Source organism: Apostichopus japonicus, chromosome 4 (assembly GCF_037975245.1).
Source record: "Apostichopus japonicus isolate 1M-3 chromosome 4, ASM3797524v1, whole genome shotgun sequence".
Lineage (NCBI taxonomy): Eukaryota > Metazoa > Echinodermata > Holothuroidea > Aspidochirotida > Stichopodidae > Apostichopus > Apostichopus japonicus.
In genome coordinates, this window is record NC_092564.1 from 1342795 (window position 1) to 1370668 (window position 27874).

At 37.3% G+C, this 27874-nt stretch overlaps 2 protein-coding genes across 7 annotated transcripts in view; one reads left to right on the forward strand and one right to left on the reverse strand.

Moving 5' to 3' along the window:
• LOC139966070 (transcription factor 12-like) overlaps window positions 1-27874 on the reverse strand; it is a 139419-nt gene that overhangs the window by 86412 nt on the left and 25133 nt on the right. For all 6 annotated transcript variants that reach the window (XM_071968730.1, XM_071968731.1, XM_071968729.1 and 3 more), the window contains exon 4: window positions 35-93. In XM_071968730.1, coding sequence (XP_071824831.1) covers window positions 35-93 — 59 coding nt within the window. The remainder of the gene's footprint in view (window positions 1-34; window positions 94-27874) is intronic.
• On the forward strand, window positions 7563-27803 carry LOC139967085 (uncharacterized). Its single transcript, XM_071970803.1, has 3 exons — window positions 7563-7570; window positions 8133-12592; window positions 12650-27803. Exons 1-2 carry the CDS (start codon window positions 7563-7565, stop codon window positions 10573-10575), a joined length of 2451 nt encoding a protein of 816 aa, XP_071826904.1. The 3' UTR covers window positions 10576-12592; window positions 12650-27803.

Genomic DNA, 27874 nt, shown 5'->3' on the forward strand with positions numbered 1-27874 from the left:
GAAGAATATATCCACACTACAAATGAGAACTTACAGCACTGTTATAAGTTGGCCTGTGGTGATTCCAAGTGTCTGCCTGTGCAGAAGCCATGCCTGTAATAAAGAACAAAAAATATATATATTAATAAATAAATAATATCATCATATTAGACTCGCCAAAACTTACTGGAGTGAGGATTTACTTTGCTCCTCTCTTTCCCTGTCTCCATCTCTACATATGCACTCTCCTATATACTTAACCATGTAGACCATACAACTGGCACATTTTAGGGAAGCGCCCTCACTTTACTTCTGTGGCACCTCCCACTTCTCATCTTTCCGAAGAAGAGTCAACTACGCGATTTGTGCATTGGAATTGTCCTTCCAAGTTTTCTCACTTCATTGACTTTTGGTGATCTTTTTTGGACCAGACTAAAGAAATTATACGTTCATCACCATAGAATTCTACCAATGTGCTGTAGGCACCTCGGTTTACAGAATAGTCTACAATTTTGAAGAAGCCACAAACATCTGAGGACCCTCATTCATGTATATCATCATTTATAATCATAGTTTGCAGTTATTTCAGTTTCTGAATTATCCAAAGCTGCAATTTTTCATCCAAATTTTGTGAAAGTTTGTTTTGAGAATCAATTCTGAAAAAGTGAAAGCTACACCATTCATACCAAGATAGGGCATGTCAAATGAACCAACAGAGCACTACGAAAAAAAACTGATTAAACAGATATGCGAATATATCCGCTGGAAATCACATACCGTAATATATGCTACTCAAACATCCCAAAAAGTTAACTCATGTATATGACCTTTGACATGTTCTGTTTAATGCATCATTACAAACTGTTCAAGGAACAAGCACAAAGTCAAATTACATTATTTCAGTGTGAATGCACAAGGAAATCCTCTAAAATTTTGAACAGTATCATACAACATTAGTATGTAGAACTTCAAGTTACTGTTATATTTAAGGTTTTCCCACATGAAGACTTTAACCATGATACAGTGCCCCATCTGTTTAGCAATGTACATTTATAACTAGAAACTGGATGGAATAACAAAATACACTTGACCAATCTCAACATTTGCATATTCCTTTGAATTTCCAAATCACGTAGACTATTTTGAGTGAAATCTCAAGGTTTTGACACAATCCGCTTTAGTATGTGCATAGCATAACAGCCGAAATAAACAGAGTGCAATTTGCCAACCTTGATTGAATTTGTTGGAGAGATATTAAAAGACATTGACTATACACATCTGACTTCGAGTTAACAGTTTCACAAGTTGAGGATGAGGTGCTCCAAACAATGACGGCTACAACAGTGTGTACCATGGGAAGCTTTACTAATCAAAGTAATTAGCCAACAATCCCATGGGGAAATTCAATCATATTCAGAAAGAGTCTTTCGATGTGGTTGAACTTTCATTGTGTCATTGAATATCCAGTAGCAGCAGATTAATGACCAAAATATAACATCTCTTGGCTGTGAAGTGATAAGTGTACAGTAATGACTACTGTAGATGATGGCATGAAGCAAATACTACTGGACAATAAGTAAAATATAACATCTTTTGGCTGTGAAGGGATAAGTGTACAGTAATGACTAGATGATGGCATGAAGCATATACTGTATTGGTCAATGACCAAAATATAACATCTCTTGGTTGTGAAGTGATAAGTGTACAGTAATGACTAGATGATGGCATGAAGCATATACTGTATTGGTCAATGACCAAAATATAACATCTCTTGGTTGTGAAGTGATAAGTGTACAGTAATGACTAGATTATGGCATGAAGCTAATACTACTGGTCAAAATATATCAAAATGTTTAAATGAAAATGATATACATGTATATGTAATTGTACATCACTACTTATCAGAAACATTAAAATATCAGATAATTACCACATACACACAATGTGGTAACTATAAACAAGACCAAACCTGTATTCTGTCACCTTGTCAAGATAACAGTTTATGGTTTGATGTCTCCATACAGTCACTATTATTTACAATTCTAATGGGGCGGGAACCGTTCCTCCAAAACGGACTAGAAAATCCCTCCCTATGCTAAAAAAGGGTACTCATTGGGCTGTTCATGCTTGGCAAATACTTCAGTATCCACATAAATGGAAAAGACCAAGAACCTCTAGAGGTTCCAATTCCATACGAAAAATCGCTGTTGGAAATCTGGACAACAAAACGCACGATGTTGGTGCTTAGGATGGTAGAACGAGAAGGAAGGGCATTGACCGGAGGAGCTGGTCATAGAGGAGGGCGCACAGTGTTAAAAGGTCACCAGTTCATTCTAGGCACGGTAGAAGGAGGTGCTAAGGTGGTGGGGAGCATAGGCGTACGGGACCATTTCAGTTTGGGGGGGCAGAACTTTTTGTGCCCGAAAGTTCCCGTGACACTATCTAAGCGGAGCGCCACCATCGGTTGGCGCGTAGCGTACAAGAAATTTTTTGGCACACAATGCCTCTCAGATTGCCGGAAACGGCACTTCTGAGGCCTTGCAAGTTGCATCTAAACATTCTTTATTTTATAATCTCACGTTTTAGAAATTTACACTTCCCCAAAAATTTGGTAAATTAGAAAGAAAAAAAATGGTAACATCACTTTGAAGTGGAAAAATGGGACAGTATATTTTTTAAGCTCCTATTTAGTTACCTTATTTATTATTTTAACACAGTACTCAGCTACCTCCAGAAAAACATACATTGTTCAACGACACGTCGGCGGGATAATGTCGCTGTGTCGGGTGAGACTGCAATTTGTCTCACTGGCAAAAAAGTATAAAATATAACAAAGAATATGATAAACCTGTACTTCTAGGCTTGTAGGCACTCCCCCCCCCCCACCATCCATGAAAAAGAAAATGTTTCTTATATACACTCATGTTGGGGATGTCCAGGTCAAGGGCGGCGGAAGCACTTTTAATCTGGGGGGGGGCACCGACATCAAAGGGCACTATGCAGAAATTCGATTGGACTGATGCAGCCTTACATTTAGTACCCTTTATAACTCTTATTGTATTATCTTATTTGTGTATACACATCACTCCATCAACGCCCCCACCCCCCCCCCCGCCCTCAAGGAAAATATGCATACTAGCACTGCAATATCCAATGCGCCAATTGGGAAACAAGGAACAAGTTTTCTTTTGAGACAAAATGAGGTGAAATCATGCTAGTTGCTAATGTAGTAATCTTCCGAATTAGAGTTTTTTTCTTGTTAATATCTAAACAAATTTTTTCCCTTCGAAATCGCTTTGAGTTTGACCCACAGAAATTCATTAAAAGTCACGGGCTTAGCCCGGATTTGAAGAGTTGTATGCACGACTATCTGAGCGGAGCGCCACCATCGGTTGGCGCGGAGCGTACTAGAAATTTTTTGGTTTTACAAACCCCTCAGATGGCCTGAAACGGCCTTTCCCGAGGGTTCATTCTGGTTCCCTGGCCTCTTGCTAACTTGAGGCACCTCAATTTTTATGTAGAAAAAAGGCACATTTTTAACCTGAGGAAAAGTGGGGGGGCACGTGCCCCCTGTGCCCCCGGTTCCGCCGCCCTTGGTCCAGGTATACAATTGACTAGTTAGAAAAAAAATTGATCGTGCAAAAAGCGTGGTAGCCCAGATGAACTGCGCTTACGGTGGTGTTACACGGAAATATTCGGGCATCATGATGCTAAATAAAGAAAATCATGGAATTGTCGGGCAAAAATTTGAAAAAGATTCGGGCAAGCTACTGCATATATATATATATATATATATATATATATATTTCCAGAGGACAAGAAATTCGGGCAAAAGTCCTGAAAAATTCGGGCAGCCTAAGAGGAGAAAATATATATATATATATATTTTTTTTTCTCCTCTTAGGCTGCCCGAATTTTTCAGGACTTTTGCCCGAATTTCTTGTCCTCTGGAAATTTGGGGGGCAGTCTGCCCCCCCCCGCCCCCCCACCTCGTACACCTATGGTGGGGAGACAGGTAAGCGAGGAACGAAGTAAATGTCTCCATACAGTCACCAAATAGGCCAGAGACACATATAATAGTCACTCATTTTATAATTGCAACAATAATGCAACTGGCAACCTCATAGCATATTTCTTCAGACATTTGTTGTGTGTATTTGATTACACTGTCTAAGAATAACTTTGAGGGTGCTAACTAAGTACCCCATAAACACTATTTATGATCCTGTGTACAATTTTACAACAAGGAGTGAAATCTGGAGACTATTTATCAAGCATCTTTTGGGTTGATTTTTGACAAATGGTTTCAATTTTATTTGATATTCAACTATTATAGTAATCTTATTAGCTTGAATCATCAAGCGCAACTGCAACTATTGAAATTAGAAAATATGTTTATAAAATTAAAAATTTTGATTTGACTAAAACTGACATGGAAAGTGTTTGTCGAGTGAAACGTTGAAAATCAAGTGATTTTATTAATTTACTAGAACATTAAAATATGAAGATATCTCAGTTGATGAATAGCAATCTTATTTCAATAAAATTCACATCACTAGGACTGGCTAAATTTTGACCAAACACAAAAACGTGATTCAAACTATTATATAAATCATAGAGGTACTTGACTAGAAAATTACAAAAGAAATTCTGAAAGATTTTACAACATTTTAAACAAATTTTAAGAAGCTTGTAAAACCAAGTTAACAGAATTACAGTCAATGTGACCTTGGAGATGAAACGAAACTTGGTGCTAAATCATCCTGATGCTGAAACAATAGCTTTAATCACAACACAACAACATTTAAAAAGTTATGAACAAGGTCAAGACGCTATGGACGAGATCATTAGATTTGAAAATATATCAAAATAATATTTCAAGGCCTCCATCCTTGAATGAACATAGAGCCAGGTTTACCAACCTCCATTAAAATCCATAAACTTAAGTTGTTAGTTAACTCCTTCAGACTCAGTCACTATATTTATATTAAATCATCTAATCTCACGCAGGTACTTAAGATGGCCATATAGCTTGTATAGCTATCAACACCAAAACAACTTTCCATTTCTCCTTTCTTCAATTTATCTCTCTCTCTCTCTGTTCCTCTTTACAGCATGCACTTTCATTTCTTTCGGTATCACCATTCCTTCCCGGTATTGGCGGCATCCAGCTAATATCCCAAAGTACATCACTTTTTGAGCCAAATTTTTGGGTTTGTCATCTACGGTGGATAGCCGGTGATGTCTAGTGGCAATTAAAACCTACAATCCAGGAAAGCAGAGAGTTGGGCGCATTTACACAGCTTGCAGTGAGTAAACATAAGCTCCCGACTACAAAGGCCTTCAGGTAATGTAAAGGCTAATGAGTACGGATGTGATACTCTACAGAGTTGAAAAGGCTATACGGCAAGCGGCAGGTTTAAAGGAACGTTTCGTCTTAAAGCTGTCAAGCAATGAATGTTGTACAGTCTACAGTCTAGGGTCAGTGTATCATATACTCCACCGTGGAAGGAAGGACAGGGCATCCAAAAACATACTTTGTTACTTCCGACTATATAAAACATCAAATGAAGCATGAAATTAGGCATTAACTCATCAATTCATTTGCAACTGAGAAAACAATCAGTTTAAATTCGAGGGACGCAGTATTATCAAGTATTAGACTACATGGTGTCTAAACTCACTGCTTAGAAACAGCTATGTAGATTGGTTCATACAATCATGTATTAGTCTTAGATTGCGTGAGCTGGGAATATTTTATACCGTATCGCATCTCAAAATGCAAAATGATCAAATTGTTACATAAGTACATACGTAGATTTATTACAAGTTTTTGTAACACAGTGAAACGTAGTACTCTAAAGGAGAAAAACTTAAGAGCCTTCAAAAAAAAAAAAAAAAATTAAATTTGACTTTTTAAGAGTAGATTATGCCCTGTTCAGGAGGATTCTGTGGAGTATTAGATTATGTGTGGATATTCCAGGGCTTTGTGAAACATAATTAGCTACCCTTTACAAACCAAGGCAAAATGCAGCTTGAAGGTTTGTGACATGTGAACCAATGAAAGTGTATGAACTATTTGGTCAAATGGGATCTTTACCAACATACAAATTGCTGTGATTTAAACCAGTGCTGTCAATACAGCCTATAGTAAACTAATTGGCAAAATAAATGCAAAGATATGATGTACGTGGGAGATGTCTTCAGTACTGGTTCATGCATCTATGACAAGTATAGCATATTTGATTATAACCTGGACATATAAACCTAAAACTTGTCTGACTTGGCATATTTACTAATGACACAGGTGATGGTATCTTGAAGTCCTCACTGAATTCAGAAACTTAACCAAAACGTTCAAATCAATGAGATTTCCAGTGGATACAAACTACCTTGGGTTCACCGTTGCAAGCCATAAGAATAGGATAATGTGGAAGGAAAGAGGAAGTGGGCACTGACCCTGAATAGGTCAGCGGGGGCGCAGTGCTAAAATATCAATTTGGAGGCTGGGTTGATTTGAGATCATATGAATAGAATGGAATCAGTTAAAGAGTAAAAGTATATAAAGCCAACACAATAACTATCTTGACTTCGGTTAGTACATGTAAGTCTAAAGTCTTAATACACTCACTCTCACAGTTCCCAGAACTAAACTGAAAACCTATGGCGACCGTGCCTTTACATCAGCCGGGCCCAAGCTCTGGAATGGTCTGCCCATATCTTTGGGAGTTCTCCCACTCTCATTCAGTTCAAGTCTTGCTTGAAGACTCATTTTTTTAAGTTGGCTTTCTATTAGGGTTGTACAGCGCTATTGAATACTTCGTAGATTTTAGCGCTTTATAAGTTCATTTGTTATTATTATTATTATTAAGTTGCAACAAAATTAACAACTCTCAAAACTACTTAGCAATAACTGAGTTACTGTATATGGTATACATTAAAATAATTACCAGCATTGAACACACAACCATCAACAATGAACAGGACCTTACTTTTATGATTCCATACTTATCAGGTCCTAGTACTGATGGTTTAACACCCAGAAGTATCATTCTCACATAATTAACTATTTCCTTTAAGCCCAGACTACTGAACATTTCAGGTAAAATGAAATGTCTACTTTACATTAAATGAGTAACGAGGGGGATTGGGCAGGGAAAGGAGAGGGTGGGCAAGGGCAAGAGAATGTGCAAATATCCTTTCTTCATTAGAAAAAACATTAATAAAGAAACAGCATCCAAGACACATCTATTTCAGAGTCAGAAATATTATAAATATCTCATATTTCATAGTCACATAAACAAACAGACTCAACGAATGCTGAACAAGAGTTAACCTTCTTTTTTATCGTATTTATGTGCTGCTGGACCTGCTTACTTCCATTTCAAAATCTTTTGTTTTTTGTTATCAAACACCAAAAATTGGCAACATCAACAATTGTCAAGGCAAAATCAGGTTTCAGCATTACCAGCTTCACACATCGATGCACATCCCTCTATTATTCAATGCATTCATGCTTTCTTGACGATAACAGTGAAAAAAAGAAAAAAGAAAAAGAAAATGGATTTGAAAATCTTGCTGACATGGCACGGTTAATGATTTTGCTGTCTCTTAGTCTCTTTGAACTCTCCGATCATTCTCATTTGACTGATTTTACTCTGTATTAGACAGAAACAAAACTGCAATTTTTGAGAAATCTTATCACTAATATTTTCAGCTGCGAGACATAAATGTAACAGAGCGACAATATTTCAAATTAAATCATGATTATTCTCTTAGTGTTCATCAGACAGAAAGGATTTTGACACAACTGTTAGAATAAAAACTCCTGAAGTTACCTCACCTTGACATTTATGAACAACAAATTAACACTTTCTAGTTCAGTACCTCACCATTCTTCTTCTGGGCTTAAAAGAGTAATTTGCTATATTATAAATTTGCTATATATAAAAATATAAATCTTTCCCATTAGTAATATTACACTCTCTACAAATGTTGAAATATCTTCAGTAACAGCAAGTTTATTCTTCAGTCAACTTTTTGTTGGTTTGCAATAAGCTTAGCCAAGATCAAAATAAATGCACAATACCAAAAACTTTTTTTCCCAATGTGGACATTTCTGATACATCATTTTTGTCCTCAATTAAACCCAGCCACGATATTTCTCCAGCTAGTGACCCATTATCTCCAACTAGTCACCCTATATCTCCAGCTAGTGACATTATATCTCCAGCTAGTCACCCTATATCTCCAGCTAGTCACCCTATAGCTCCAGCTAGTGACCCTATATCTCCAGCTAGTGACCCTATATCTCCAGCTAGTGACCCTATATCTCCAGCTCATCCCCCTATATCTCCAGCTCATCCCCCTATATCTCCAGCTAGTGACCCTACATCTCCAGCTAGTCACCCTACATATCCAGCTAGTCACCCTACATGTCCAGCTAGTGACCCTACATCTCCAGCTAGTCACCCTATATGTCCAGCTAGTCACCCTATATGTCCAGCTAGTCACCCTATATGTCCAGCTAGTCACCCTATATGTCCAGCTAGTTACCCTATATCTCCAGCTAGTTATCCTATATCTCCAGCTAGTCACCCTATATCTCCAGCTAGTGACCCTATATATCCAGCTATATATCCAGCTAGTCACCCCATATCTCCAGCTAGTTATCCTATATCTCCAGCTAGTCACCCTATATCTCCAGCTAGTGACCCTATATATCCAGCTAGTCACCCTATATGTCCAGCTAGTCACCCTATATCTCCAGCTAGTCACCCTATATTTCCAGCTAGTCACCCTATAGCTCCAGCTTGTCACCCTATATCTCCAGCTAGTCACCCTATAGCTCCAGCTAGTCACCCTATATCTCCAGCTAGTGACCCTATATATCCAGCTAGTCACCCTATATGTCCAGCTAGTCACCCTATATCTCCAGCTAGTCACCCTATATCTCCAGCTAGTCACCCTATAGCTCCAGCTAGTCACCCTATATCTCCAGCTAGTGACCCTATATATCCAGCTAGTGACCCTATATATCCAGCTAGTCACCCTATATGTCCAGCTAGTCACCCTATATCTCCAGCTAGTCACCCTATAGCTCCAGCTAGTCACCCTATATCTCCAGCTAGTCCCCCTATATGTCCAGCTAGTCACCCTATATGTCCAGCTAGTCACCCTATATGTCCAGCTAGTCACCCTATATGTCCAGCTAGTTATCCTATATATCCAGCTAGTCACCCTATATGTCCAGCTAGTCACCCTATAGCTCCAGCTAGTCACCCTATATCTCCAGCTAGTGACCTTACATCTCCAGCTAGTCACCCTATATCTCCAGCTAGTGACCCTTTATGTCCAGCTAGTTACCCTATATCTCCAGCTAGTCACCCTACTCCAGCTAGTTATCCTATATATCCAGCTAGTCACCCTATATCTCCAGCTAATCACCCTATATCTCCAGCTAGTCACCCCATATGTCCAGCTAGTGACCCTATATCTCCAGCTAGTGACCCTATATCTCCAGCTAGTCACCCTATATCTCCAGCTAGTGACCCTATATATCCAGCTATATATCCAGCTAGTCACCCCATATCTCCAGCTAGTTATCCTATATCTCCAGCTAGTCACCCTATATCTCCAGCTAGTGACCCTATATGTCCAGCTAGTCACCCTATATGTCCAGCTAGTCACCCTATATCTCCAGCTAGTCACCCTATATCTCCAGCTAGTCACCCTATATCTCCAGCTAGTCACCCTATATCTCCAGCTAGTCACCCTATATCTCCAGCTAGTGACCCTATATATCCAGCTAGTCACCCTATATGTCCAGCTAGTCACCCTATATCTCCAGCTAGTCACCCTATATCTCCAGCTAGTCACCCTATAGCTCCAGCTAGTCACCCTATATCTCCAGCTAGTGACCCTATATATCCAGCTAGTGACCCTATATATCCAGCTAGTCACCCTATATCTCCAGCTAGTCACCCTATATCTCCAGCTAGTCACCCTGTAGCTCCAGCTAGTCACCCTATATCTCCAGCTAGTCCCCCTATATGTCCAGCTAGTCACCCTATATGTCCAGCTAGTCACCCTATATGTCCAGCTAGTCACCCTATATGTCCAGCTAGTTATCCTATATATCCAGCTAGTCACCCTATATGTCCAGCTAGTCACCCTATAGCTCCAGCTAGTCACCCTATATCTCCAGCTAGTGACCTTACATCTCCAGTTAGTCACCCTTTATCTCCAGCTAGTGACCCTTTATGTCCAGCTAGTTACCCTATATCTCCAGCTAGTCACCCTACTCCAGCTAGTTATCCTATATATCCAGCTAGTCACCCTATATCTCCAGCTAATCACCCTATATCTCCAGCTAGTCACCCTATATGTCCAGCTAGTGACCCTATATCTCCAGCTAGTGACCCTATATGTCCAGCTAGTGACCCTATATCTCCAGCTAGTCACCGTATATCTCCAGCTAGTGACCTTACATCTCCAGCTAGTCACCCTATATCTCCAGCTAGTGACCCTTTATGTCCAGCTAGTTACCCTATATCTCCAGCTAGTCACCCTATATCTCCAGCTAGTGACCCATAGCTCTAGCTAGTCACCCTACATCTCCAGTAAGTTAGTAGGATCACAACAAATGAATAATACCAGGTTCTGTCATATTGCACTTTGAACAGTCCATTTCTTTTGTTCTTGTTTTTAGGACACTATTTTTGAAAGTAATCCTTGTCTCTAGGCAGAAGTTCTTATTTGTATCCGCCATGAAGAAAGCCCTTTAGAGTTTAAGATTTATCCGCAAGTATTCATATCTGCACAAATTCCCTTCTGTTCTCATGACAGTCTCTGTTTGCCCTGTTAAAAAAAAAAGTTGAAATATCTTGTCACATTAAAAACAACTTGACAGCAATTGGATATTATTTATAATATTCAATTGCAAGCACCCCAGTCTCGCAAACTCCCAATGCCAGAAGGTAATGTACAGCGGGAAGAGCCATTAAAGCTGAGGTCATTTGAGGAACTTCACACTGAGGGAGTAACACTTCCTTCACACTTTCAATGACGGAAAATACTCCCCTCGGGCCATCGGCACACACAGGCAGTCAACTTAACTTAAGACAGAGGAACGAACACAGCCCCGCAGAGCAAATGTAGCCCAGAGCTAGCAGAGTGGCTCAAGTTACAGAGAGGTGCGAATGACCTCCGAAGTCACATAATGAATGCAGAGATTTGCTTTCTTGTTGTGTGTGGGAGTCCCACATTTAGGAGAAACGGAATCTGTGTTCAACGTTCGGAATCCAGCAATGTTACAATATGAAAACAAAACAATGCTAAACCAAGAATTAAACACAAACTTTAAATTGAATTTGTTCATCCTACAAAGACAATCAGATTCAATACGCAAAAGTTTCTCAAATTTGATGCTGCATATATAATAACATACACTGATTTCTTCTAAAGCACAGCATGATGATGTATGTGGGTAGCATCGTACTGTTATGACAAAGAACAGATATAACTTTCTGTATTAAACTGAATCGGTGTCATAACTAGCAAACAACTGACATAGTGACTGGGTACAATAGCTCACATTTGAACCAAGGTAGCCCAAACATAAGACTGTTTGTAAGGAGGGCATGGGGGATCAGGATGAGTTTGTGGAGGTGGAAGAGGGGGGAGGGGGGGGACAAGGTGGATTTCAGTCTTATGTCCATTGTATACTATCTTTCAGCAGTAGTTGTCTGTATTTTGTTTTGTTTAAAAGTGGTTATAGCTAGTGTTCGATCGATAATCAGTTAGATTATCGGCATCCTGCCGATTATCAGTCAATCGGTATTGGCAAAATCCATTGCGCTACTGATTATGCGAAACCAATCATTACATTCCACATAAAGGATAGTATTTTCCGGTGCATTGATTCCCCACAACCACAACAGGAGAAGCATGTAGATCATTCAATTCAACGCTATTCAAAGCCGGGAATGATCCGCTAATCTATATGTAACGGTATTGCAAGTCCCTCACGTGAGTTTGTACTAATGCTGTTCGATACAGTTTTGGCAGTTAACATCAAACGGTTACCTGTTATAAGCTTAAGGGGACAACATAATTTTTCGGTCTGACTGATTGCAATTGGTAATTATGTCTGACTGAATGCACTATCAGTAACCATGTCTGACTGATTACACTACCATAGGTAATTATGTCTGACTGACTGCACTATCAGTAACCATGTCTGACTGATCACACTACCATAGGTAATTATGTCTGACTGCACTATCAGTAACCATGTCTGACTGATTACACTACCATAGGTAATTATGTCTGACTGCACTATCAGTAACCATGTCTGACTGATTACACTACCATAGGTAATTATGTCTGACTGCACTATCAGTAACTATGTCTGACTGATTACACTACCATAGGTAATTATGTCTGACTGCACTATCAGTAAGTATGTCTGACTGATTACACTACCAAAGGTAGTTATGTCTGACTGACTGCACTATCAGTAACTATGTCTGACTGATTACACTACCATAGGTAATTATGTCTGACTGAATGCACTATCAGTAACCATGTCTGACTGATTACACTACCATAGGTAATTATGTCTGACTGCACTATCAGTAACCATGTCTGACTGATTACACTACCATAGGTAATTATGTCTGACTGAATGCACTATCAGTAACCATGTCTGACTGATTACACTACCATAGGTAGTTATGTCTGACTGACTGCACTATCAGTAACTATGTCTGACTGATTACACTACCATAGGTAATTATGTCTGACTGAATGCACTATCATTAATCATGTCTGACTGATTACACTACCATAGGTAGTTATGTCTGACTGACTGCACTATCAGTAACTATGTCTGACTGATTACACTACCATAGGTAATTATGTCTGACTGCACTATCATTAATCATGTCTGACTGATTACACTACCAAAGCTAATTATGTCTGTCTGACTGCCCTATCAGTAACCATGTCTGACTGATTACACTACTATAGGTAATTATGTCTGACTGCACTATCATTAATCATGTCTGACTGATTACAATACCATAGGTAATTATGTCTGTCTGACTGTACTATCATTAACATCGTCTGACTGATTACATTGGCAATTATGTCAGACTGATTACACTACCTTCAATAAGAGTCTGACATGGAAATATAATATTATCAAGAGTTGATAAATTCACCATTCCTTTTATACAAACAGTAAGAACTACTAATGGGTGGAGTTGGGGTCAGATCAGTCAGGCATCATTAACACAAATACATTAACTACATAGTGATTAATATTGTCTCATGTGGCCATGGGTAGAAAAGTTTAAAATTAATTTTTTCATAATCTGTGTTAATTGATTTAAAAAATATTATTTACCAATTGACACAAGTTTATCGTTTGTACTGACAATAAGTAAGTCAGATGACAAAAGCAAACTACCTACTGCAGTAGAGATAAGTGTGCTAGTGCCTTAGTACTGAATGTCAGGGTTTGTGTTCCAATTTCACAACAGGGCTTCCAAAACAGTGGTACAAACACTCCAATACAGAAATGCATGTTTCTACCGTACCCACATCCAAATCCCTTATCCTCAGTAGCAAAGTAATTCTGATACACTGTGTGTCCTCTCTCATGTAAGAACTTCTTATGCCAATTTCCCTTGAACAACATGTATCCACATCATTCTCCCTTGCTTACATACAAGGACTCCAGCTACCACAAACTGTGCACAGTAGGAAGATACTGGCTTTTGATATCTTTAACTGCACCGAAATCAAATGTTCTTCTGCAATAAGCATCAGCCATACCTTGTAATTAGAGATACACTCTATACTCTTCCAAGTAGTACTGCTTGTCTGCTAGGTACCTGGGCAATTTGTCAATACCATTAGTTTCTATATGATTTCACTATACTACTGCTATACAGTACAGCTACATCATTCTACTACACTGGATCTGAGATGAAGAAATATATATAAACCATTCTATACAGTCAGAATTTTCTTATCCTTATATTTAATTCTGACAAACTGCTACAAATCTTCTCTTTAATAATATAATGTTACTCACAATCTAATCAAATACAATTATGTGAATCCTACGTTAACCAAGTAACAACACAAATAGCTTGTTTATTGCAAATTTCCAACAGCATGCCATCAGATTGATCATATTTAATTGGACAAATTTATCGTTCATTTCTTTTAATTTATCAATTACATTTTTAGGGTTGTATTGACATAGATTCACAAATTATGTATAAAATTTTAAATCATATTTCAAGGAAGATGGCAACATCTACCATACATCACCATAATCACCATGAACACAACTTTAAGGTGTGCAACAGTATAACTTTCGTGCAAGATACTGAGAATCTGGAAATCCTTTTCTCGATGAATCTCACTTTCCAGTTTGATTTGCTTCCATGTCACTAGGCTGCCTGTAACGACACACTCTCTGTAAGTACCAGGCCAATTAGCTGCTAAAGCTTCACTGATTGGGGAGAGGAGTAAAACACTTCCTGACCAAATCTCAGCCTTTCGTAATTTTAACATGGAGATGATATAATAGCCAACTCATCCATGTTGAACTACGAGGTTGTCGTATTCCTGGCAGACATATTGAATTTCATTGTCTTACTGCTTGTATTGTGCCATCATCAGCCCACTCTGTCTGGTTAAACTCCAATTAACGTACAATTTTCATTTTGGAGTTTTCCACTTCACTGGAGTGTGAACAACCCAAATCTCAAGAGCCTCATCCCTAGTTCACTCTTCCCTCCAGACAAGCTCAGGATTAACTCCTGAGAGACAAGGCTGATTTATTTTCCATTAGTGGCAACCAGGGGTACCTAGCCCAACCGTGTAGTTTTTGTTACCTTGCATGTACAGTAGATAGATAACCCTGACTATCTGATACTATTTAAAATGTCTTGTTTGATACTTGATACCGAGACAGTTAAAAAAAGAACACACAAAAATTGGCAAAGTTAGAGATTTCTTGTTATTTTTATTTATGATTTAGCTACAAGACAGTTCATTATTAATTTAACATTATACCTGAGGAAGGTAACAAATGCCTATCTATTTGACTATTAAAATCCAAATTGAATGAGAGAGCTCTGTTGAAACAAAAGACACAACCTGACTACAATGAGATGAGGAACGACATGATAACAACAGTTGGTCAGTTACCAAAATAATTGTTCCAACGACCGAGAACAACGACCAATTGTGTAAGGGCAGCAAATGGTAAGCATTCCAGTGCATATGGTGCTGCTTTTGAGGCCAACAAAAAATGATAAATAATTTCAGTTTTATTTTAAAATCCATTTAATGAAAATAATCAGTGGAATTTTACTATAGGAAGAAGTAAAATGCTTCCAAACCTGTAAGAAAGAATATGAATTGTTTAAATCTCATTCTATTCCTCTTCTTCATTAATTAATTGATTTGACATCCCCAGGCTATTTCCTCCCAAGACATACCTGAATTCTTGTATTTGGTGCAGGTCCAAATTATTGTTTTGTAATGTTTGCACACTGATCCTTTGAAATATCACAAAGAGATTTTCAAAGCTGATTAATTACCGAGAGGAAACATTGATAGAGGACTTGAAGTGATTAGGAGATGTCAGAAAACACCAAAGTGATCTCCAGTGGATATAGAAAGCACATGTGAATATTGAGCAAACACAGGGTAAGGCTTCAAAATGGTAGACGAATGGAAAATGATTTACACTTTACAGGATGACCTGAAAGTGGGTCAAGCAGGTCTCAAGTTAATAGTTTATCAATTTTAAAACAGTTTTTATACCTAGGTAAATTAGTGTGCGTATGCTGAGGGGAAGCAGGTATTAATCAGTGTGCATAAAATTGTACTGTTAAGTTTATTATTTTCTAGAACAGCTACAATGTGATCAGTGGCGGAGCTAGGGGTATTGGTCCGAGGGGGCGAAAATGGTCTGTAGGGGCGCTTTCGACACTATCTAAGCGGAGCGCCACCACAGGTTGGCGCGGAGCGTACAGAAATTTTTTGAGTAAAGATACTCCCTAGATCGCCGGAAATGACCCTTTCCGGGCCTTGCTGATTTGCAGATAAACGAAGAATAAATAGGTGTCACTGCCATTTTGTCAGAAATTACACCCACAAAATGTGACAAATGTTAATAGGTATTTGAGAGTGAAATAAAAAAGTCAATATTCGCGAATAAGTAAAAAGTGGTAAAAAGCTGAAAAGGGCGCCAGCAATCCATTTGAGTCCGTCAGGGGGGGGCATCCGCCCCCCTCTGACTGTATGGACGCTCCGCCACTGAATGTGATCGCTTCCCAATAAACACCAATGTGCACTTTTTCCGTTCATTTTCAACCACCCCAACTCCGGTGCCATGCCTCACTCTGTGCCTACTACTACCAATAATTCCATACGTGTACTTGGTATACACATTGCACTTTGAAGTGTGTGTAAAGGCAAAAATTATATTATCCACACACCCATCTGTCACTGCAGTTTTTATTGTGGAAAACTTACTTTGATAAATCACATGGAATTTATCCAGTAGCACTGAAGCAGGCAAACCAGTAAACAATCTTCAGCATTTACAAAAGTGGAACCTAGCTCGGTCCGCTTGAAGTGGCTAGACTAATTTACATATATGTACTTACAACCAAATGACAGCTTGTTTTGTATTTTACTTTTACCTGGAATAAATTATGATTGGAAAATGTGAAATAGAATATATTTTGTTTTCATGATAACAAACATCAAAATATTTCAAGAAGCTAAAAGTCATGCAAGTGGGTATTTCTGCAAAACTTTCCACATTACAATACAATGTAGAGAGGAGATCAAGAAAACCTCTGAGAAAACAGTCACATCAACAACTTTTAAAATGTTAGGTCTTCCAAATTAATGAACCCTATAATTAAGTAATGAATTAGTTTGACAACTGCAGACAGTGATGGTTGGGTTTAATCTATGGAAGAAGAAAGCCCAATAGGTCACCCGATATTAAACTTAACCGGCAAACATTGGAAGCTTCCTTATGAAATTAATTCTTGAAGTAGTGAGGATACAGATAAGATCCAGTAAAATATTGAAAAATACAAAACATGATATATACTAACACTATATATCCAGTACTTACTATTTTGCAGTTTGTTGACAAGAACCTTTAATTTTAGCCATAAACCCACAAAAGTTCAAAATACTAATGGTCAAAGTGAAACTTGATTATTCAGAAATTAATGAAAACATTAAGGTCTAAACAATTCATGGCTTATACACTCTTTCATCATATTATCACAGACAACAAAGAAGCAATAAGACATGAGAGCTGTTTACTTCAAATCTTTGAAGCAACTTCACAATAAAACTTATAAACCCTATTGCATCTCATAACGGTGGTGGCCTGGTGGGGTATTGAAATTTACAAGAATCCATGCAAAAAGATGTACGCTTCATTTCATATAAACTCTGCCAACACCTCTTCTTTTTTTATTTGCTGAAATCACCATTTTCTAGACAGAATGTAACCTGGGAGAGTAGAGCTGCTCTCTATCTTAAACAATGCCAAGGGATATGACTTACCCTGGTTTAATTATCTGCCTCACGTCTCTCCTCAAATTGGTTTCTGCTACCAGGAAATCATTAATTCAGTCCAATGATGCCATTAAAAGATAAACTTCACACAATAAATTAGCTAAAACTGCTTCAAACAGGTAGACAAACTAACTCAGCAATTTCCTCCACAAGCAGAAGAAGAAGTGTTTTTGACAGACTGTTCATGGTGCACCAATGATTTACTTGGAACCTAGAGCAATGGTGTAATGGACTCCCAAACAGCTTACGAATTTCTTATATAGATCAGCCCTTTTGAACTGATTCTGGCAAATTTTGGTTACCATTTGGTGAACTGACTGTTATATCATCCTGAAAAACTTCATGTAACATTTCTGGTAATAACTGAAACACTCCCATATATATGTGCATTTTTACACAAAATTTTTTTTTTTTTTTAGCCTTTGAAGAAGATCCTGCTAGGATCGAAACGTCAGGCCAACTTACTTTTACACAAAACTAAATTTGTTTAACTTGTTTTGAGAAGTTGCTATAATATTACTCACTGTATCTTCTGAACAGCCATTCATCATTTGTGTTGACCAAATGATGCTTGTAATGGGCTGAATAATACAGGTCATTAGCAGAGACCACAAACACTGTTTCACTTTCATTTCAAATTTGTAATAAAAAGATTCAAATTTTATATTGCCTCTCTACATTGTTGTTGTATCAATAAAACCACAATTAGGATGAATAACAGAATGATCAATTCACAATGTATACCACTGAGCATAAAATATCCATACGTTTTTACATTATCAAAAAGAAATTCTTAACAAATGATAACCATTCAAATTTGCAAGATTCTGGCTATGTGGTAATCACTGTGGTTTTGTTCATGAGAATTCTATAAGTTTGTTATATTTTGCTCATTCCTCTATGTGAACACAAAGTCTTTTCCTGAGAACTAGATACTGTAAGAACAGATATACAGGAAATTGACATGGGGAACAGTTAAGGACCCTATGTATATATATATGTATATGTATATTGTACTAGTTCTCCTCTATACTGTATACATGGAGTAGTAGTGTGGTGCTGTGATTGAGTGTGTCATGTTGTAACCGGTGCAGCAACAGCAGACATTCGAGAATTCCACCAGTTCCGCTCCCGAGGGCCTGAATCAACTTCCTCCCTTTCATTGGCCTTGGCCTTTTGCGTATTTGGGTATAGACTGAACCGCATATAGATATAAAGATAGTTTAGCTAGGGAGTGACGGCATTGCAACTCATGGTAGTAGCAGAGCATTATAATACCAGATGGTTTTACTTGGTAGCTTTCATGGTGTTGTCATAAGCAAAGAGACAACTGGAAAAGAAAAGCAGCTTTGTAGAAGAAAAACAAGATTAACATAGAAAATGGTAATGGACACCCTCTTGCTGTAATAACAAGGCGATGATTAAGAAGAAAAAAAGTAATTATGACTTTGGTATCCAGAGTCCTTAAATTAATGGCTACAAAAAACAAATCAGCTGAGAGAATAATGGCAACGTTCCCACCTTAAAGAATGATGACAGAGACCTTAAATATACAATACTACAATTTTGAACTGATTATACTTGTGCAACTGCCATACAAGGAAGTCCTCAACAATGCGATCAACTTTTGACAAAAGTTTTGAGATGTCTCTCCTGTTTTCTATGATAGATATTTGTTTTTACAAATTTCTCTAGGCACGTTCAAAATCGCTGATGAACTATAAATATAAAACTACTATTGTTAAGAGATATTTCTGCGAGGAAGAATCCAAATTTAGATACAATCAAATCATCATTATTCAACTGCAACCATTTATATAAATAAAGTTGAAGTTAACAAAGAAATTCTGCACATCAACTTACAGCTGTGTATTTGCCTGTGGTGAAAGGCAAAGAGCTTGAGTATGCTTAAGCTTAAACTTAACGCTAATTCACCGCCCTTTTATAGTTTGAATTAATTCTGTTAATTCTGTTGTCTTTTTTTTTTCTTTTTTTTTGTGGTGGGAGGGTGGGCGGGTGGGTGGGTGGATGCCACTGGATGGGCTTGTTTCTGTAATCTATGCATATATTAAAAGATTTCATTGTAAAATCAGATAGATGTATACAATGTTGAAAGAAATATGTCAATCTATTCAAGACACTCCAGTAGAAAAATTCTCTGTCCCACACACAGACTTCGAAGGCAGCATTCATGATACTTTTCATAGCCTCAATTCAATAATATATCTGGAAGAAACATATGTGAAACAGAATGTACTGGCTGATAACTGTGTGACTCCCTCAGGAGATCATTGGTCTCCCTAACAAATGATTTATGGCGTTGTTTCTCCTCAAAAGACATTTATGTAACATGTTAGATTATGACTCTGTATATCTAATTACCTTCCTTACTGAGCAATGTATAATCACTGACCTACTTTGGGTAATAGGACTTGTAATACACATTATCATACACGTCCAAAGAAAGGGGAAAATACACTGATGGATGGGCACAATTCTACATTTGCTAAACAATCCCCTTTTCACTAATATATCAACTGTCTCTTACTACAGTAATACAGTACAGGTATATACTGTACATGCCTAACAGGAGGTAGACTGGAGTGCATGTTGAATAGAGACAGGATACAGGAGAGTAATATCCAAATTATTGGTATGATGCAGATAGGTGAAGTGCACTGGTGGAGAGGGGACAGGTAAGTTTAATATAGTTGTCATGAATATCTGGTATTTCTGCAATGTACACCATTTGATGCTTTCATCTTCTTATTTGCAATAATACAGTAATAGCAACTTCTGTCTTCTTTATCCTTCAATATCAGGTCTACAGTTATTTAAAGAGAGACCAAAATATTTCAGAAGAAATTAATCTAGTTTGGCCAGTGATTTGGTTGGATCCATGCATGATTAGTCGCACCTTACAATAAACGTGACAGCCTTTGGTCAAGCTCCATCAAATAGCTCAATCATAAAGACTGCCCTTCCACAACTTCATTAACTCTCCACTCTATCTCATTGTTCAAATCTTATCAGAGTATGTGGTTACATCACATCATCCAAGGTTGTGTTTATGGTAGAGTCGGTGTACATCTTTAGGCCCATCAGCTCTACCTAAGCAATGATTCTTTCAGTCTCTACAGCGACTTTGCCAGTTACAAACAACGGTGATCAGGATTACTCACAGCTAGACAGACAAGTGTAACATGAATGGCAATGTAAAAACCGTTTTGTTTTTATTTTCCATGGAAGTCTAAATTATCAACTAAGCTGAAATTACTACATCCACGAAAGTCAGGACATGACTATACACAGATAAATCACAGGTTAAACATTTCCCCTTTATTCTTGATTTGATATTAACTGTGCAACTGAAGTAGTTTAAAACATAAATGCATGTTGAATCTCCTACGTGATACCCAAAAAATAATAATACAAAGTTCTTAACTGCCACTGCCATAGCAATACTCCTCCTCCTCCTTCCGTCCATGTATATTCTTGTAGCTAATCAGTGTGACTATCTCACAGCTACATAATTACCATACATTGCATCTGTATATTACAAGCCAGTGCACATTATCTTCATAACTGCATCACCGGTTATCGCCTTACGCCTCTCGAAATCCCTCATAAAAATACTGCTTGTATCTTCCCATTAACAACCACTAAGATGGATTCTAACTGGTTATTGATTGGGCAATCTCGTTTGGGAAGAGACCTTGTTTTGATTCAGCCGAGATGGGGTCACAAATCGGATCAATAACTGAGCAGCGTAAGGAGATGCTTAACAGATATGAATCTTTGTTACAAATCAACAGTTTCATAAAACAGACACAATCTCAGTATTTCCGTGGCTCTGCCAATGGACAATGGTAATTATGGTTTTTATTTTTCTTTCATTTTTTTTTCGTTTTCACATCAATTGATGACATGAACGAGCAATTTCTGTCACGTAATTCAATTGCATATATGATAACGAGTAAGTTGTGAATTGAATATAAGTTTGGTATAAACTATATTTTGTGACATAATTCCAACAAGATTGCGTTACAAACTGTGTAAATCGGAACAGACATTAAAACAAGACAAACCCAAACTATCATTATAAGTTTCCTCTTTATTTCTCTCTTCTTTTATTTTTCTTTTCATTTTTGTTGTTATTTTGGTCTGTTTGTGAGATAACTACTACGAATTCTTTACGACGATCAACAACAATAATGCTAAGCTGGACATTTTTCAACAATGGACTGTCCACATGTACTGTATAGTGTTGAAAGCTGAGTGATTTAAACAGTAGCTTGTAATTCATGCTGAACAGTAAGATAATCAATATTTATTAATTAGTCAGTTTGGATGTTTTGACAAGGACACTATACGAAAACCTGGGACAGCTCCTGGATAGAAAATCCATCCATTTTAGACTTACCAATGCTGTTTAGTGGGTTAGGTAGAAGAGGAGAGTATTTAAGTTAACGGGAGACAGGTAAGAGAGACACCAAGTAAATATTAGATTTCAAACATTCAAATGGACTAGAACACTAGAATGCATAGTATACACTTGGAGTGCATGCATGTAAACAAACTCCTTCTTGTACCTGTTTTAGCCACTAAAGCAATGCAACTTGACACTATTTAACCAATTTGTCTATTTATTTTGGCAAAACATGATCACAGTTGGTAGAGTTTCAAGTCAGGGGAAATTCCCATTACGGTCTACCGAGTCGTTAGAAAGATCACTACATAAAGAAATGAAAGTTAACATCTGAAATGTTGACCAACACAAGGAGAGAACTCAGGGATGATTCAACATTGGACAATTATGTCAGGAGAGGATCCAGAATTTCAATTAGGACCCTGGGGTCTTGAAGCCAACTTCCATGTGGGGGAGGGGGTGGGGGGACTTTAGGGATCTTCCACCAGAAGAAACTAAATATTACACATGAAATAGTGAATTCTGAGGCATATTAAATAAATATAGGTAACTACTTTTTTGTGGGGGTTGAACAGGGATTCCCCCCCCTCCCAACAACAACAACAACCTCCCCCTTTGTATAGGTCTGCATCTAGTTTAAATTCCAAACTCTAATTGTGATTCTCCTAACTCTTTTCTTTTCTTCAAAGAGAGCAAAATCTGTGTGACAAATTACCTATCTGAAGCAAAAGCTCCTGTGGATAAATGCATAGAAGCTTGCGGGCCTGACATTTCCATCCAATCAGGATCATCAAAAACAGAAACTTATGTTAAATAGACAAATGGGGCAGACATTTTAATTGTGAAATTGTTCTCTTCTGTATGTGTTGCTATATGTTGTTCTCATAAATTCCTTGTTTTTCATCTTTCTAGGTAAAAAGTATGCCTCATGCCAATGAAAATTGGGTTTCCTTTCCCTGCTAAAATAAGGTCAAAATGAAAACACATATTAGAGAAATTTGCTGCAAATCTGCTTTTGTCATAACAACATTCCTGGGATCACTGTTACTGTATGACCAGACTGCATATGATCTAGTGGATTATCTCTAAATCCAAAACCAAATATTGTCAGATTCTAAACTTGAGACCCTGCAGAAGTGCTTACAGAGCCAAACAGAAGGGGATGCTATCATATACTCCACTAGTATTAGGGTCAAAAAATAGGAGAGACACGGCAGAGAGAGAAAAACAGAAGGAGCAAAAATCTGGAAAAAACATTAGAGCTAAGTTATAGTGAAAGAGTATTGGAAAAGGTTTCCTTGCTATTTGCCTTTGTGGTTTTTAACCAGCTTGCTTCTGTCTTGGTTCAGAATACCATCTTAGAAGGGATACTTCTCCCCCGAGGTTAATTTCAGTTCTACTAAAATCTTACTACCCCATTCAATCTTCAGGAATTCTTGTCATTCTACAAACAAAACTATGCATAGACAATTATGTTTCAATTAGGAATCAGTGCGGCTAAAGGAAGGAAAGGAGAAGGAAAGGAGAAGGGAAGTGAAGGGTGAATGACTGCTCTTGAATATTCATTAAGTCATTAAAGTTCAGTCCCAGACAATATCCTGATACTAAGGCGATCTACTTTTCTATCATTGGTGGCTTATAATGACTATGACATTTATGAGGTTCAGATTTGGCACAAATCTCTTGTTTCTCATTCTTTCTGTTCAAATTTCCTGATTTTTAACTACTAAGTACTACTACTACTTCTACTCAATTTCTCTTTTAATTCCACATAATCACCTCTTCATTTATCATTACTCTTCCCCTTTCCCACTCCACCCTCCATGCCTCTCCCCACTTTTAACAAAATATATCAATGTTAAACTACAATAAAAAAAATTACATCTTTGATCAAATTTAAAAAGTTGATTGTGTGTAAAAGATCTGCTAGGAAAACCTTTGAAAACCTATGCCGATTTACATTCAAATGTAAAAGCAACCCTGGTTCCTTAGCAAACATAACCACAATGGAACATGAGGGGAATCCAGCTTAATTCCATGAAACCTATCTGCTGAATCAGCTACCCCCCTCCATTCCCTACAAACATTGTTATTTACACTCTAAAATGACACCCAGTTAAATTCAAAGCCCACGTCTTTAATTAAAAGCAGTTAACCAAAAAAACGGAGAGAGAGAAACAAAATAATAAAAAAAAGGCCAGTGACTACTATTATACTGCTCTTTGTATTGAGAATGCACACACGACTATAGCTCATGCCCATGAATTCTTCTACCACTTACTGATGCAGCTGTATGCAAATGAGCTGGGATTATGAATAGCTAGCCGTCTGACTGTGCTTTTTGCTAAGTCTTTGCTGCTATGCCTGCAAACTGGGTGCAGAAAAAATTGGAAGAACTTTGACCATTACAAACTCCCTTGCAGAACTGAGGATGAGCTACATGCAATGCCAGGCCTATTGTTATGGTAGAATAGAGATAAAACAGACGAACCGGGGGAGTGTTAACATGTGAATTGATTGTCGTAGAATGGCTTGGGACACACCGTAGCAGTAGAGGCAGGAAAGAAATCACTGAACACAACACAAAAGAAAAAAAACAAACAAAAAACTGTTGTTTAGGGTTGAGGAGAGCGAGTTGATTTAATACTTATAATTTTACTAATCTATCATGCATAGCAGGATAGGTTGGACAAAACTATAAATTATTTTAATGCAGCTGACAAAGTTGAAGGAGTCTTCTTTTGGATTTTATTTGGGGTTTTTGTTTATTTATTTTTGTTTGTTTGATTATTTTTGTTGTTGTTGTTCTTAGGCTAACACAGACAAAGGTGTACTTAACATAAATAGAGGAAGTTCTAGAACAACTTAAATACAATCTCCATTGGTAATATAGCTCAGGCTCTGTCATGGGTAATAAAACAAGTTGATATCAGCACTGCTAATAATTCAACACTTTTTTTCTTTTCTTTTTTATGGCTGTGGTATATTGAATACATGTAGATAAATAACATGAAATGCGACTGTCTTACAAAAGTTAATGATAAAGCCATATACTTGAAGAAGAAAAATGTGAACATTATTTTAACAGTTTAGTGTTTAATGTAGGTTAGTCATGTGACATTGTAATAATACTATTAACATCAGTACTTTCGTTTTGATCTATTACAGTTCAAATCACAAATTTTAAAACATTTTCCTTTTTTCATTTCACTCATCATGGTGATACTTTTAGTTACCTTTGACATTTAGTAGTACCATAACAAAATGCAAAAAAACAAATTAAAAAATTAAAAACATTAGAAAGGAAAATTAGGTTGAGCAAGGAACATATGTGTGACATTAAAATGACCTTGCAAGATTGAATTATTTATGAAGAATCACTTGAAGGTTGTCCCATGCATCAATTGGATATTGTTTTTTTAAAGTTTATAAATGATTGATATTAAAGAGCTGAAAGTTGGTTTTCCAGCCCAAAATGACAGTCCGACTGAGTACTTTGGTTGTAAACAGATTTCTTTTGCACAACTTCAAATGGGTAGGTTGTCTCAAAGGATATTTATTCACCTCTAACCATCTATATAACTAATTCTCAACATCTCAGACATGTACCCCACAAGGACCCCCTCCCCATACCCCCTACCTCACCCAATTCCCTCTTATCATGTAGCTAATGAATTCTTCCACTAACAACCATCGGCTTTTGTAGCTATACAGTACACGTACATAGATGCTGTACAGTGACACTATACTAAATGCACTATACACATGTAGACCTGTATGTTGAAGAGTACAGTGAACATAGATACAACTATTACAGTTTGTATCTCTGGGTTATGTAAGGTGAAACACTTTTCACAAAACTGTTTATTACAATTATTGTCTTCTATGACATTTCCTATCAGACTCTTCCCAAGTGAAAAGTTCTACATGTAAACCAGAGACCTCTGGCCTGCTGCAGTGGGTTTAATATGGGATGATTGCAAATATATAGCAATAGTCACAGGTGTCTGCTAAACTAATAAAATCTGGAACCCATTATGCACACAACCATAACCTTGATTGCACTGAAGACAGAATGCCTTGACAGTTTCTGCCAAAAAATTGAAAGTGTTTTAACCATTAAAAAGATTACTCAGGAAGTTGTAAATTCCATGTCATAGAATCTTCTGTAAAGCTGGATTGATTCGAATCACATCACACTACATCTTGTTATGTTACAGACTACAGTGCTATACCACATTATAAACCTACCAAGTATTACCAACAGAATATATGTGAAGTAAAAGCATTGTCAACAGGGAAGATGTGAGGGCTGGCTGCCAAGCATCCACAAACAGCTAGCATGCAGCTCAATACAGCATTAAATCCTGTATTGATGTCAACAATCTGTATGCTGATATTTACAACTCACTTGTTCATTTCGTTCATTCAACAATTCAGATATTTATTTCAATGCCCTGAGTAGATAAAATGTTGATTATATATAGCATGTTGACAGTTATATGCATTTCACAGTATTTTCTTCTTTTTTTACACAACTTTTTAACACAATAGTGCAATATTTAGAGGACAAGTAAGCAAATTCTGAAATTTATGTGCAAGTTTCGAAGCATGGGGGTTTTGATGGTAACTGATATATTCCTGACCATATATGAAAGCCCTTCAAAAATATTCTTTGAAACTGCTCGCCATTTTACAGGCGTGACTAAAATTCCACTATCTGAAACATAATATTCACTCGCTAGTTATGATAGTGCTAGATAATAGTCTAAACGTGTAGGATAAGTTACTGTAGATTGAATTCTTTAAACCTATCTCACCATTCATGAGAGTACATATCTTTGGAGATGAATACAGATCAATTGTTTGTGCTGGTTCATTCAGTGGAAAGAAAACTGCAAACTTATTCACTAAGCCTGGACCTGCATATATATACTGCCACTGGCACAGTGTTTTTGACCTGGTACCATTTGATGGACAGTCCCTAAACACCCAAAGGCTGCCCACCATATTTAATGGGTCATAGTTCACAATTTAGACCTTTAAATAAACCATAATAGGATATGTCAGATACTTCCAAATAATAGGGATGAGGTACAGTACCTATACTTGATAGTCTTCAGGGGTTATGTGTAGTTATCTTGGGGCAAGGTTAATAACCCAGTCTAACCCAAATCTTTAATTCAAGGAAGCTGAAAAACAATGGCAAGTGATTTAATGATGTCTAAAATGATCATGAATGCCACTTGTCAAACTTAGCATTTTCAGCTGGTGTCTTGTTAGTAACTTCAACTGTTATTTACCAGGGGAGGTTATGGAATATGGAATGATATATTAAATAGTCCAGCTTTGAATATTTCAACAACAAAACTGCAGCAAGAATTTCAATTTGGTTGTTAGCTGAAAGGAATACTGTATCATGAATGTACAAACTTGTAGGAAGTGAATTAAATGATGAAATAAAGGAAATCTTTGTCCAACATGGTTGTACTTTATTGAAAACAAAACAGGAGATTAACTTGCTAGGTTTATTGTGGTTCTTCTTTAGTTTACCCTGGTAAATGGTTAATGGTGTCACAACCTATACATAACTAATAGGTTGCAATGTGGAAATATTGGGGGGGGGGAGGGGGGAATGAAGGGCAAGAATCATGGCTTACTGTAGGCCATATATATAACGAAGATTAAGATATCCATTTCCTGTTGCAAAATTGCTCAATACATAGAAGTAGAGCTAGTACATAATATCAACATGATAATCGCCGCACACTGCAGGCGTGAAACTCGAGTAACATATATATATATATATATATATATATATATATATAT